This window comes from Rhea americana, unplaced genomic scaffold (assembly GCF_003343005.1).
Source record: "Rhea americana isolate MKP2758 unplaced genomic scaffold, rheAme1 scaffold_18, whole genome shotgun sequence".
Lineage (NCBI taxonomy): Eukaryota > Metazoa > Chordata > Aves > Rheiformes > Rheidae > Rhea > Rhea americana.
In genome coordinates, this window is record NW_028185927.1 from 773,861 (window position 1) to 789,319 (window position 15,459).

At 36.3% G+C, this 15,459-nt stretch overlaps 1 protein-coding gene across 1 annotated transcript in view; it reads left to right on the forward strand.

Annotated features, from left to right (window-relative positions):
- AQR (aquarius intron-binding spliceosomal factor) overlaps positions 1–15,459 on the forward strand; it is a 61,751-nt gene that overhangs the window by 25,512 nt on the left and 20,780 nt on the right. Inside the window, exons 18-23 of the mRNA XM_085301808.1 lie at positions 2,027–2,194; positions 2,589–2,758; positions 7,911–8,152; positions 9,565–9,711; positions 12,489–12,558; positions 14,899–15,009. Of these exons, the coding sequence (XP_085157934.1) occupies positions 2,027–2,194; positions 2,589–2,758; positions 7,911–8,152; positions 9,565–9,711; positions 12,489–12,558; positions 14,899–15,009 (908 nt within the window). The remainder of the gene's footprint in view (positions 1–2,026; positions 2,195–2,588; positions 2,759–7,910; positions 8,153–9,564; positions 9,712–12,488; positions 12,559–14,898; positions 15,010–15,459) is intronic.

The window sequence follows — 15,459 nt, forward strand, 5'->3', positions numbered from 1 at the left end:
GTCCCTGTATAGGCTATGCTGAGGGTTGGAATAGATGATCTCCAGAGGTCCCTTCCAACCTTATGATTTCTATGATCCAGTTTTTTACACATTCTTGCAGAGCATTTAAAGGATTTTTGTTAAACTTGGGACAAATACCTGCTACCTGCATTTTTATTTTATTTTATTTATTTTTTTTAATGTTTTGCAGTTTTGTTCGTAGCCTTTTCTTGTCTCCTAGTGTATGATCTGTCTTCAGTTCATCAGAGAAACCAGTGTTAAACACTTTGGCCCAATATCTACTATTTCTTTCTGTATTTGTCCTTTTATAAGGAAGTATCTCATTACAAATCATTGTTATGATTTTCATTCACTTTTTAATTATTTTGAAAACATGTTGCCTTCTTGTATACTATGACACTGTGTTCAGGGTTTATTCCTTTATCATTTGTTCTTCTTAAGTTAAAATTTGAGAGTCCTTATGATTAAACATGTAACTTCTTCTAATGCTTGTGGTTCAACAGAGTTTCTATATGCTTTAAAGTATTTTAGGGTGAGGGTTTGTAATTTAATGACTTAAATCTTTCTACCCTATGATTAATTTATCTAGTTAAGTAATAGAATTAACATCAAGAAATTTTATATCCATATGTTCCTAAAATCAAATAGTTGCCTTTGGTAGTGTTATGCTTTCCAATGTTTTAGTTTTCTCAGCTGTGTTTTTAATGCATTTCTCTTTCATGTATTGGTATTTAATTGATCATGGTAAAATTGTGCCATTCAGTAATATATTGTCTTGAAGGTTATTAGCTTGCAGGAATATACCAGAAGCTGATGTCCTCATTATGGTGTTAGTTTACCTATTAAAAAAAATAAAAAAAATAAAACACCGGCAACAAAAAAAACTATATATSCTATACACCATATACTTATAGCCGTGCTCCTACTTTTAAATATGTGAACTCTCTCTGAAGCAGTGGTTTCTGAAGCAGTAATGCTTTAAATTAGGTAATATTCAAATCTACTGCTGAATTAGGACAGATGAAGAACTGTCTGACATAACAAGGCCTTGATGAAGCTACTTTAAGTTGGATAACAATATTCAGTGAGTAATAAATTGTTTGCCTTAGACAAAGAGGATCCCTCAAGTGAGGTTCAGTAACAATCTTTTCTTAATTCTGTTCAAAGTTTCTGTTAATCATGCAATGGAATACAGCATATGTTTAGTAAATTTTGAAGGTTTCCTAAATATGTGAGAATCTGCAGGTATGCTGGAAGAAAGGATTAATGTTCAATGTGACATTAGGGATTGGAAAAATAGATTTTTAAAAATAGGATGTAATTCAATAAGGATGAATATAAGATACTAAACTTAGGTAAGAATAATCCACTGCACAAATTCACGATGGAAATATGTTGTTAGGCRTTAACTCTGCAGAAAGAAAGAATCTGAGTTAATGATGGTTTGGAAGCAAATGTGGCTCAACAGCAGTATGCTGCTGCTGAGGGAAGAAGAGAAACACACTCAGCCAAGTCATACTGGGATTCATGAATGGGAGTGTATCCTGGAAAGGAAATGACTTGGTTAAGTAACTTTGTTTAGAATTTTGTGCCCAGTTCTAGACACTGCACTTTAAAATTGATTTAAATCAAATTGAGAAAGTCCAAAGAAAGCAGTAAGAATAGGAGATTTATACTTTTTGAGGAAAGAGTGAAAACATTTAGGTTGTGTAACCTGAAGAAGATTATTGAAGACAGAATAATCTTGAAATACAGATTTTTTTGTCATGAGAAAAGGAATTAAACCCTTTTTCATATTGGAATCCTAGCAGGTTTTAGGGTGCAAGAGTAGTGGGAAAGGCAAAAGTATCTCATGATTCGGTATCCRTTAAGTGAAAGATGCATTTAAAAATGGAAGGCATTATGCTCTGAACAAATATTTTTTAATTTAAAAGAAATTTTCAAGTGTTCTGTTGTATGTATTTTAAGGAATGAAAATGGAAAATAGTATTAAATCAAATCACTAAATGTTGCTCTTTGGAATCAGGTCTGCGTAAACATGATGTCTGTTTTTTGATTACGGTACGTCCCACGCAACCTTACGGCACTAAGTTTGACCGACGCCGACCTTTTGTTGAGCAGACTGGCCTGGTGTATGTCCGAGGCTGTGAAATCCAGGGCATGTTAGATGAGAAAGGACGTGTTATTGAAGAAGGTAGGGTATACCAAAACATTTTTGAAATACCTTTTTTTTTTTAATTAATCATTTACTTTCTCTTAAGTGATGCTCACTGAATTCATTACCTACTTGTAAAAGCCAAATTCAAATGTCGTTGTGAAAAAGGTTAATTTGATAAAATCTGATGAATTTCTTTGAACACAGTACATAAAGTACATTTTGTTTTTAGGAATAAAATAGATTGTAAAATAGATTATATTTAAAAACATTATTTGAAATGGGCTGAAAATGTGAAAGAAAGATGTGTTGCCACTCAGAAATTATGTCTAAATTCTGTTTCAGAAATGAATATGGATCACTTAATTGAATGATAATCTGCTTTTAGCACTAATTCAAATTATAATTTAACTCTTCGTTTCAATATGGACAGGTCCTGAACCCAAGCCAAGACTTAAAGGAGATTGCAGAACATACAGAGTATTTTTGGATCCAAACCAATATCAACAAGACATGACGAACACAATTCAGAATGGAGCAGAAGATGTATATGAGACATTTAATATAATAATGAGAAGAAAACCAAAAGAAAACAATTTCAAGGTAAAGTTATTGCACATGTATTCTTATAATAAAAGTTCGTCTGAATATGGTAAGCATTACTGAGATTGATTTTTCAGCTGCAYGTAGTTAGGCTTTTCAGCTGGAGTTGAACGGCATTAAGAAGTTAGAGCCCATCAGCTGGTGCTAATTTCCCCCATACAGCTAAGCATTAGAGTAACTGAGAATCATAATGCCACTTCTTCGTTTGAACACTTATAATAATACAATAGCTTATGATTTCAGTCTTCTAACTGATATCTTTCAGGCTAGTTATATTTGGCCTTTTAGGACAAGGGAGCGTGTGGAACATTTTTTTATCTGATGGTGGGCTACAGGAAGAGAAGTAACTTGTCAAAAGGCAAAACTTGAGACACTTGTTAGCTTTTTGGAAACATTACATAAATATTACATTACATTACATTAATATTGATTATTTAATAGTCCTTACAGAGATGTTATGCCAGGCTAACTGCAGCTTTTTAGATTGAATGATGCTTTCTCTTTTGCCCAAAGTCACAATGTGTTATGCTCAATGGATGATTATTTGGCATTTCACTTCCTTGGATATTCATTGTCAAGAGAGCCTTCTGGGAGTGTGGTCAGGATTTAAAAAACTATTGTGATACTGTCTATTGCCTATGAATAAGATTAATCTAAAATGAAGCACACACTTCATATTCAATTTTGCTTATACGGCGGGTGAGTCAGCATGTGTTGCTTCTCAGGAAGCTTATCAATAACTTAAATTCTTCTCCCACCTAAAGCAAGAAGAGTAAAGTTTTTCAGCAAAGACTAAATATTTGTTTGAGTTTCTATAATTGAAAAAAACAAAAATCTAACAAAGTAGTCCTTGTTGCCCATCGCAAGCATTTTTGATCAGATGATTTTAATCTGGCATAATTCTGTTCCTTTGAAAACATTTCTTCTATGTATGTGGGGTTTTTTGCYGTTAGATGATTTAGATCACTTAATGCTCCTTGAGCTTTCCATTGTACAAATGTAACTTGAATAAAAAATTCCCTTCCATTTCGTGCATTAGAATTCACACATTGCATAATTGAAGGGATTTTCATTTTGGAGGATTTTACAGCATGTTCTGTGAAGCTAGATAAAGAGGCATGCGTAATTTGGATTTTTTTCTTTCCTATATGACTAGAAAGATGGTATCTGCATGAAACAGTAGCTTGCATGGGTTAGTATACTAGAAGTACTTGATAAAGTCCTATATAACTTTATGTTAACAATCAGTGCTGTTTTCCAAATATTGTGCGTCTGTGCCAGGTCCATTTTACATTATGAATACAGAAGTTGTCTGCCAAAGCTTGTTAGTATGGCACCACAGAAGTGTTTGTTCAGACAGGTGCTTTTGTGTAGCTGGAAGAAAAATACTGCAGTGGATATTTGAGATTGGTCAGAATTACTGTTAGCTGTGAGTGTAGTTTTCAGATTTGCTCTGTCTGTTGCAAATAATGTACCAACACATCTCTATGCAAACTATTTTGGTTTTTTAATTAAATCTCAATCACATTCATTTGTCAAGGCAAACTTTTAAGTTGTTTCCAGATTTCTCATATCACTACCAATTTGGGTACAAGCTTTTAATGTCATCTGCAGAAAACCTTTCTAACTACAGATAGAAGAAAACAAGATATCGCTGTGATTAATGCTTATTATGTATTGAGTAGAGAGAACACAGCTTGAAGTTTTATACTAAGCCTGTAGAAGAGAAGACAAGAGAACACTTGTGCAGTCTTAGTAAATAAAGCAAATGTGACAGCAGTGGAAGTGCAAATATAATGTGTTTGCTGGAGATGACAGCGCTACTTTGCTACAGTTGGTCAGCAGTATTAGTTCTTAAAAGAGCTAATCTTGTTAGCTTTATGTGTGTAGAGGTTAATTTTGAAAGTTGAAACATTTTTTTGTAATGAAAAAACACTTTAGTTGTTGGGAACATATTTCTTAAACTTTCCTCTGAGAAATTAGCATCCAGATTTAGAAATACTGTCTTTCCTTAGCACAAATATATTAACTTGCACTTAATACATTTAAGCTAGAAAGATTTGTTTTATATTTGCAATAGTATCATAGAAGTTCCTAGTTATTATAGGACTAGTCCCTCAGCATAACTGAGGCTTTAGAAATACTGCATACACAACCTTTTGGTCCTGTACCTCACATACAAAAATCTTCGTAAGGCCAACAACAAGAAATATACTACGGAGTGTGTATCCCTTTGCCTTAGAGATGCAAAGGGAGAGGTTTCTGGAGTGGTTTGTAGCCATCAGAAAAGCCTTTCCCTTTATTATGAAATGAGGCTGAGCTGAGAGTACTTTGTCTTGCAGTGATGTGTGATAATGTGTTAGCCCATGCAGATTCACTTCCTCCCACAGCTAGAAATTTAACTATCCAGAGGTCCTGTATAGGAGCGGAGCTGTTGGAGATGTCACATCAAGGAAACATTCTACATTTGAAATATTAGGAGCCTTTCTGCTGGTAGATGGTCGAGCAACCTTTTTTAAATAAGGAAAGGAGTGGACATATAACTTAAATCAGTGTTAAATTTTTCGGTGCTAAGTTATTTTTAAGTTATTAACTTTACAGCACTATCATAGAATGGTTGAGACCCCCTGCTCAAAGCAGGATCAATTAGAGCAGATTGCTCAGGACCTTTTCCAGTTGAATTTGAATATCTCCAAGGGTGGAGACTCGACAGCCTCTCTGGGCAGCCTCTTGCATTGTTCAATTACCCTTTTGATAAAAACTTCTTTCTTATATTTGARTGGAATTTCCTGTGTTGCAATTTGTGCCCGTTGCCTCTTACCCATTCACTGGGCACCACTGAGAAGAATTTGGCTCCATCTTCTTTTCTCCTTCCCATCAGGTATTTTTATACACACTGAAGATGCCTCCACACTTTCTCTTCTTGAGGTTAAACAAGCCCTCAGCCTCTCCTTGTAAGTACCAGATATAGTAGTCCCTTAATTATCTTTGTGGCATTTCACTGCACTTGCTCCAGTATGCCCATGTCTCCCTTGTATTGGGAGCCCAAAGCTGAACACAGTGCTCCAGATGTGTAGCGCTCAGCTACTTACCGGTGCTGAGTATGGGGCAAAGATCACCTCTCTCTGCCTGCTTGTAGTGCTCTTCCTCATGCAGCCTAGGATGSTGCTGGCCTCCTTTGCCACAAATGTGCACTTCTGGCTTAGAAATCCACCAGGAGCCTCAGGTCCTTCTCTGCCAAGGTGCTTTCCAGCAGGTTGACCCCAGCCTGTACTGGTGCGTGGCATTACTCCTCTTCAGGTGGAGGACTTTGCATTTTGCTTTCTTGAACTTCATGAGATTTTTGTTTGCCTATTTCTCCAGCCAGTTGAGGGACCTCTGAATAGCAGCACAACCATCTGCTTTATCAWCCACTCCTTCCAGTTTTGTATTGTCTGCAAACTGGTTGATAATGTACTCTGTTCCATCATCCAGATTGTTAATGAAATTACACAGGTTATTGGGACCTAATGACTTTTCAAAGTCAAACTCGTATACTAATTTAGTTGAAATTAAAGGCATAGAATTTATAAAGGAATTGAATTTAGCCATCTGCATCAAAGTATAAATGCACTCATTGCATTTATAGAGGTTATATGTTTAAACAAGACTGACCATATTTCTTAATTCCTGGATGATACAGTGCAAGTATGAAAAGGGCAGATAATTCTACCCTTTGGAGCCAGGTATATAAATTCTAACAAGCAGAATAAGATTCCATGTTTTGTTATGGCTGAATATTGTTAGTAAGATCAGCATTTGGAAGAYTTGTATTATAGCTTGGTGTGAAGTGCTGACACAGTATGTTTATTTTCAGTCTGTGTCAATGCTTGATGGTGTAGTAGGTTGGAGAATCTGGAAATGAATGTGAATTTCATGTAGTATGTTTCTTCTGCTGAGGAGCAGATGTTTGATTTCCTTATGCCAAGATATAAGGTGGTTGTTGATGACTTACCAGTAAAGTAGCTCTTTAACAGGAAGAATAAAGGCTAGTTTTGTCTTAGTTAAAACACTTTTCAATCTTCTCTGTGCGAGCCTAAGGTCAGGAGGAGTGGAGTTTTTGTGGGAGAGGGAATAGAAGGATAAAGTGTTGACATAATCACTGATAAGTGATCAGTAAATAAATGAATTTAAGGGTTAAGAGCTAATTTTTGGAGGAAGGTTTTCTGAGCTGGCTGCAGGAATAAGATTCTTAGGGTTGAAGGAGAAATCTTAAGTTGCGTGAGGCCGGTTTTTGGATTTAATAGCAGGTAGTAAGCATTGGATCCAGGTTTTAGGGTGAATGAGGCATTCATTTGTGCTTTAACAAAATATGATTTTTGTGCTGCTTGAAGTAAAGAGTAATTGTTTTAAAAAGCCTTATGCATATAGTCTTCAAAAAGCATAGTATAAAGTTTACAGTTTGCTTGTTCCAGAGACTGATAGTTAAAGCGATTTCCTGGTAGCTTCAACTTTGTGGATGAGTGTGTGTGTGAAAAAAAGTTGAGGATTCTATGAAGTAATCAATTGCCTTGAGATTTAACATGTTGGACTGGTAGGGAAAAGGAAGTGGGGAAAGAAAGAGTTGTGAAGCAAGGAAACTGCACCCCAGGATTGCRCATAGAAACTCAGTAGGTGCCGGGACTGTAATTTTGCAGAACTTTTAAAATATTGAGTTCAAACATGATGGCCTTATGGAAGGCCTGGAGAGGAACTGTGTGCAGAAATATGTCTAATTACTGATTAAATGAGAATTTGTCACTTCTTCTAAAGCCAAGACTACGAACTTGGTCTACAACAGACACTTTATTTTATATGCAGGTTGTTTTGAACTGTGCAGTTTTTTTCCTTTGATGTTCTAGAATAAAATTGTCACTGATGATTATGATGCTGTTTATCTCTTTACTAATAGTTTAGGAATTAGATTCCTTGTCACTGATGGTTTGTTGTATGCACTTTGTATGCAATATCTGCAGAATATATAGCAATTGATTCAGTCTAACCAAACACATCAGTGAAAGACTGGTACGTGGTAGCGTAATAGAATAATTTGATTGGTTTTCAGTATGTCACATTTTTATCAGTAAAAAGTCACTCTTTCCAATCAAGCTTTTTCCACTTTTCTAATTTGCAGGCTGTTCTGGAGACTATTAGGAATTTGATGAACACAGATTGTGTGGTTCCTGACTGGCTGCATGACATCATTCTTGGATATGGAGACCCAAGTAGTGCACACTATTCAAAAATGCCAAATCAAATTGCATCTTTGGATTTTAATGACACTTTTCTCTCCATYGATCACTTAAAAGCCAGCTTTCCTGGATATAATATTAAAGTGACTGTTGACAATCCAGATCTGCATGTTCCCCCATTCAGGTGATCTAAAAATTTCTAATACTCTTGGTCTGGTGTTCTCACCAAAGCGCATTGTCAGATGGAGTAGAGTTTAATGTTTGCAGGGAGGTGCTCTTTCTTATAAGGAAATCTGTTCATAACTTAGTATAAGAGTTGTTATTTACAATACTACAGTTGGGCTCAGGACCATCTTCTTCTCTACTGTATACGGAAGTACCTCAATGCGTTGCTTGTAGACCAATCTATTGAATTTATGGGAAAAGCAACAGTATGAGATACAATCAAAGTGCAGCTTTCACCTCTGTGTTGTGAGATCTAGGCTTCTCAAGTTTAGCCTAATAATTTTTAACTACCTGATTTTCTTATATGACACATTAAAGCAAGGCAAGAATGGCAATTTCAACTTCAACTGGAGAATAGGTGGCTGGACTGGAAAAAAGTGTACTTTTTTCCCTTTAAAAGTAAACAAGAACTGAAATTTATTTATTTTGAAGGAATAATTCTGACTGAGGGAAAAATTGGGTGTGTTTTTTTGTTGTTTTTTTTTTTTTAGCAAATATATATATATTTCCTTCACCTCGATCAACTCTTGTCATGGCTAAATTGAATTGTGAAAAGGGGGGGGAAGTAATCTTCTAGCCTTGTTTGAAACACTGCATTCAGAGTATGTAGCGTTAGTGCCATCCCCACACATAGTAATACTATACTAGTCTAAAGGTGTCAAGAGAAGATATGCACACAATTTTCCTTGATAAATTTGTGTTACAGTTTTCAGTTCTTAGATGAAAATATAGATTTTTATCTTTATAAACGACTTGCAAAACATAGCTTCCTTGCTGCTGTTGYTCTCCATACTGCTGCATTTCTCTTAAAAAGAGATTATGAGGTTATTGCTGTCAAAGATGTCTCCGTTGTTGTTATCAAGATGATTGGATAGCCATTAGAAGAATTCCTTCACCATAATATGATTCTGATTTAAGTTAGAGGATCTTGCTGGTATGTGGTAGAAGGCTACAAAAATGCAATAAAATTGGAGGATGCAAGCCTTCAGGTGTTGAAGCAGTTTAAGACATTGACATATTTTGTAAAGTGTGAATCAGCTCTAGAGCAAAATTAAGTTGTTGCTGATGACCAGTTGCTTTCTATTTTAACTTTATATTGACTCCTGTGTGTGCTATTTTCATTTATGAACTCTTTGCCCTCTCTGCTTTTCTAGCTGTCTCAGCTCACTGCTTGTGTCTTTTCCAGCTGTTTAAAGAGCACTTTTTCTGAGCTTTCTGTTAAGTACACTACTTCTTAAAAGCAGCATCATCGTTTTTTTGTCCCTTTTCCATGTCCTCATTGATCCTTTGTGTATACATGTATAAACTTCTAAAGATAATTGGATATCATAGTGAATATATTGAAGCATATACGTAAAATCTGTGTTACAGGATAWCTTTCCCAATAAAGGGAAGTAAAGGAAAGAAAAGAAAGGAAGAGGATGGGAATGAAGAAAAACCCGAAGAAGCTAAAACATTGATTGTAGAACCTCATGTCATTCCAAACAGGGGACCATATCCATATAATCAACCAAAACGGTAAGAATTGCATGGGAATGTAGTTACAAATGCTAACAGACAGCCATTCATTTTCAAAAATAGTGCCATTTTGATATCATTTCCCCCAAAGTTTCTAATGTAAGGCTTATTTTGTTTTATTTTTAGAACAAAATGTTTTATGTACCTTGACTTTAGCAAGGCTTTTGACACTGTCTCCCATAACATCCTCCTAGAGAAGCTCAGGAAGTGTGGTTTAGATGAGTGGACAGTGAGGTGGATTGAGAACTGGCTGAAAGGCAGAGCTCAGAGGGTCGTCGTCAGTGGTGTGGAGTCTAGTTGGAGGCCTGTGGCTAGTGGCGTCCCCCTGGGCTCAGTACTGGCTCCCATCCTGTTCAACTTCTTCATCAACAACCTGGATGAGGGGACAGAGTGCCTCCTCAGCAAGTTTWCYGATGATCCCAAGCTGGGAGGAGTGGATGACACAGCTGAGGGCTGTGCTGCCATTCAGAGAGACCTGGACAGGCTGGAGAGCTGGGCAGAGAGGAACCTCATGAGGTTCAACAAGGGCGAGKGCAGAGTCCTGCACCTAGGGAAAAATAACCCTAGGCACCAGTACGAGCTGGGGGCTGACCTTSTGGAGAGCAGCTCTGCAGAGAAAGACCTGGGAGTGCTGSTGGATGACAGATTGACCATGAGCCAGCAATGTGCCCTTGTGGCCAAGAAGGCCAAAGGTCTCCTGGGGTGCATTGGGAAGAGTGTTGCCAGCAGGTCGAGGGAGGTGATCCTGCCCCTCTGCTCATCCCTGGTGAGGCCTCATCTCGAGTGCTGCATCCGGTTCTGAGCTTCCCAGTACAACAGAGACATGGAGCTACTGGAGAGAGTCCAGCGTAGGGCTACGAAGATGATCMGAGGGCTGGAGCACCTGCCCTATGAGGAACGGCTGCGAGAGCTGGGCCTCTGCAGCCTGGGGAAGAGAAGACTGAGGGGGGATCTGATCAATGTGTACAAGTACCTGAAGGGAGGGTGTCAAGGGGACGGGGACAAACTCTCTTCAGTTGTCCCGTGTGACAGGACAAGAGGCAATGGGCAGAAACTGAAGCACAGGAAGTTCTGCCTGACTGTGAGGGGGAATTTCTTCCCTGTGAGAGTGACAGAGCCCTGGACCAGGYTGCCCAGAGAGGTTGTGGAGTCTCCTTCTCTGGAGATCTTCAAGGCCYRCCTGGATGCAGCCCTATCTACCATGCTGTAGGTGACCCTGCTGAGCGGGGAGGTTGGACTAGATCTCCAGAGGTCCTTTCCAAGCTTACTGATTCTGTGATTATCTTTTTATTTGAAACAAATCCCTTTGAAAAACATGATGGGAAATACTGGCTTTCAGTATTATCAGGACTTTGGATATTAGTATTAAAAAGTTAAAATTTTATGTAATTCTCTCTTTTCCCCATTGATCTTTTTAAAATATTTTTTGTAATCAATTGAGAATCTAATCAATCTGCTGATTGAATACTTATATTTTTAGATGTATGTAAAATACTTATTCATAATACTAGAAGTTTGAAGAATCTTTTATATACCASTGAAAATAAGCACATTAAAAACTTCAGCTTGTTTTCAATGATTTATTTCAGACCAATTTTCAATTGGCATTTTCAGGCTAATTGAAAATGTAAAATACTGTATAGCATCAGAGCACTAAGTTACCTGTGACCATGCATACATATCCCATTCTGCATGCAACAAATGGCTAGTAGAGCTTTTAAAGCAGAAGAGGTCCAACATCAACTCCTAGTTAAGATATCCACGAGAGTGTGACTTTGTCAGGGAAGGAGGAATGCACCTATTAAGCATTGGTCCATGGAGAAATGAAGAAATGTTTAGAGAGATATCTTTGTAGATGAGAGGTTCAAATGAGGTAATAAAAGTATGTGGGTTTGGGGGCTAATTTTTGTTAAGAAAGCCTTGGTAAAAGGCAGTGGTTCTTTGGAAAGTTATTTCACTTTCCCTGGCTAGTAGATTTGCCCAACAGTTTATCAGTGCAAATAAGTGCTGTTCTCACTTAGAAATACTATTTTAGTGTTATTGATAATAATTACAAGTAGATATTTCTACCAAGACTTTTTATAAATACCTTTTACTAATTGCAAATCATAGCATTGGAATTAATTTGCTTAAAGAGTCAGTCTATTATTTACAAAATTTCCTTGATACAGTTCAAATATTTTAGCTTGGGTCTGTTCCTACTTGAAAGAAGTGCCTGAGATATGTACTTTGTGTGTTAGAGATGACCTTGGTAGAGCTCTCATTGCTTGAAGAATGGCAGGTCTACAAGCGCTTTTTCTTGGTCAGAATGTCTTATTTAAGTTTTGATCGTTTGTCAGAATGCAACAAATGTTTACATATTGATAGATCTGTCATTCCATTTTCTGTGTATCCAAGTAACCTAGTGATGTCAGTTAACTTGATGTTTCAACATGCTGATATATTACTCGAACATGGAAAAGGAGAATTATAACTATGTAATTTTACACTCATTTGCTGCATTCTCAGCAAGTACTAACCAATTAAAGACATCCTTTTAGATGGGATGATTTTGTTAAGTGAACACTAATCTACTGTCTTGCTTAGAAATTGCAAGATTGTCATGTTTATAAAAATGTTACATTATCAGTTGCAATGATAGTCTAATATATATAAATTTTAAGCATGTATTTCTGGAGAAACACACAGCTTTGTCGTTTAAATCAAACCTGTTAAAATAATGGCTTTACCATTGACAAAATCTGTGAATTTTCTGATTTTGTTTTGCTGTATTACAGCAATACTATTCAATTTACCCATACTCAGATTGAAGCTATACGTGCAGGAATGCAACCTGGGCTGACTATGGTAAGCATATTTTTAAGGAATCTATGCCGTAAGTCCTTACGTGACGCTGTTGTAAGGTATATTCAGTGAATATGTCCTCCTTGCAGCCTCTCTAAGGGTGCATGCTCTTATTAATTGTTCAAAACRTGAAAAATCAACACAGAAAGGCTCAACACCCTCCCTTTTCACAAAATYATACCTCAAAGACATATCTGATCTTTGTATCCTATGTCTCAGTAACTACAGGCTTTCCACTACAACTAAATTTACTTTTTTGAGAGGTTGGACTGCTAGTTTTAGTCTGCAGAGCAATTGCTATGTCTGTCATTTTGGCAGTTTTAAATTAATTGCACTCATTTTAAGTTTAATCTCAACTCCATTGAATGAAGTGAAAGTCACTGAATGGTCTTTGGGGAGCTATTTTTTCGGCTGCCTTACGAAATTAATCTACAGTTCTCTATAATTCTGCTCACTCCTATAACTAAGAAGCTTTAAACTAAATCAGAAGTATAGATTTGTTTTGAAAGTAAGTTGTATTTGGTAAAGTTCTTCAAAGGGCTGTAAAGCTTACCATTCTTAACTAGATCTTCTGACTGCAAATGCTTCCAATGAAGCACTGGTGATCTGCTAGTGACWGCTTAGTGGAGTAGTTGAATGATTTTTTTGTATTTGTTATGATCCTCTTACTCTCTTTCTGGAATACKTCAGCATTAATGCTAATTTTTAGATTTTGAATTAATATTTATTAGAATCGTACTCGTTTCCTCCTCCCCCTTCCTTCTTGTCTTTTTTACCTCTCCCTAAATACTTGCAGCTAGCGCATAAAATATAAGGTAAAGAAGAAAAAAACTTTAGTAGCATTGTTTTTCTTTTTTTTTTCTCTGTCTGACTAATCTGCTGGAATCAGTTATATTGTAAATATGTGTAAAGGTTACCTGATTTCTTAACTGTCTTCTTGAGAATGGAGTGTTTTTCAGTAGAGCATAGCTGAACTTTCCAGAGCTTTAAGGTCTGTTTAGATATGAAAGTGCTTTTTTAATGCCATAAAAATGCCACAGTGATAGATGTTTTAAAATTGCATCTTTAACAACATTGGAGGGTTTGTGGAAGGTGGGGTATTTTGTTTGTTTTTTGGTTTCTTTTTAGGAATGAGGCCAATGATTTGAACTGCTGAGTTTTAAATAATTGCAGTGTTTGTCTAAGAATACCTACACCAGTATATAGAAGCATCATTTGGTATTAGTATTCTTGTCAACAGAAAAGGTGACTGGGAGATTAAAATCTTACATTATCATTTTGTAATATATAATTAACGCACCAAATACTGGGGAAGGCTCTAGGTAATAGTTTTTTGTTTTCATCTAGTTTTTAAAATGGCATTTTGTTCTGTTCATTAATATCATTTAATCTTTGTTGAAGTAGTAATAAGAACTTTCTAATGCAAGCATAATGCGTTATATTTAATGCAAACAGAACATTTTGGAGGGCTTTAAAGGAGAAAGTATCTTCATTATTATATTCCTGAAGTATATTCCTGATAATATCAGCTGTCTGATATTCTGTCATCTTACATAAATAGTCAATATATAGTTTGAGTTTTCTACTAAAAACACATTCTTTAATAATTTTTTTTAAGTGGTCAGAGAATGGGAGTCTGATAGGTCAAAAAAAATGAGTTTTTTGAGGATGTGTGTCTGATTTTTGGACTAAATCACCTGCAATTTGTAATTTTATATGTAGATATATGAAACCTACTACTCTCTGCTTAATACTGTGCAAAAAAACTTTGAGGTGAATTATAAAGCTTTTAAAATGCTTTAGGTGTAAAATTTTGTAATATTGTTGGTGTAATTGAATCTATAAAAACATCAACCATAGGTATTCTCTATGGCCAGTTCTAGATTTTTGAGTAAATGAAGAAACTGGAGTTTGTTATTTTATATTTGCCTCTGTTACTCTTTTTCAACAACTTGTTACCATTTCCCATCTTGCCATGAAGTTAAACAGATTTTTTTTTTCCTTTTCCACTGAGGAAGTCTTTTTTATGATTTCTGTCTTTGGATTGCAAAACAGAGAAGAGCACTCGGTATGCTGGCCAACAGTATTCCTCTTATACAGGACTCTGCATTAGCACCAGACTAAGTTTTTCRCAGTATATTGCATGTGTTTAAGTTCCCAGAAGCTAGCTAGTAATGGTAGGTGGAACRTAAGGTTTTTGTCATTGATGCTGAATGTCTGTGTCTTGCCAGTTTGCTCTTTTTCCCAACAAGCAGTATTTCTGGGCTGTGCCGTAGTCCCATAAATTATGGAGGGGGTGTGGGAGAACTATACTATTGTCTTTGTTTTGATTTGTTTTTTTAGGTAGTGGGTCCACCTGGTACTGGAAAAACTGATGTAGCAGTCCAGATAATATCCAATCTTTATCATAATTTCCCGGAACAGCGAACCCTTATAGTTACCCACTCTAATCAGGTAAAGTAAGAGCCATTTAAAAAAATTTCCTGTAGTTAAAATCAAGAGTAATAGATACTGAATATGGTTGCAGTTGTTTCTAACCATGAAAACCTGAACTGATTTGTATGCAGTTTATATACCAGCTTTGTAATGTGAGATCACATTTTTGAATTTCAAGTTTGTAGTTCTGAGATATTTATCAAATGTTTCTGTTATATTTAGCTGTTAGGGGATGGAAATTAGAAAGTATTTTGAGTATGTGTCAGCAAGGTTCTCAGTTACACATTGACCACACGCGTGCCAGACTGGATTTTTGCTAACTAGCTGCCTGGGTCTCTGGTAGCTCTGTGCTTTATCCTTCCAAGTGAAGACATAAAAAGTAGCACATCATYTTCAGCTGGATACTTCTCTTTCACAAGAGACAAAGACTAGCTGCTAATTCTGAAAGACCTCTAAAATAGAAAAATG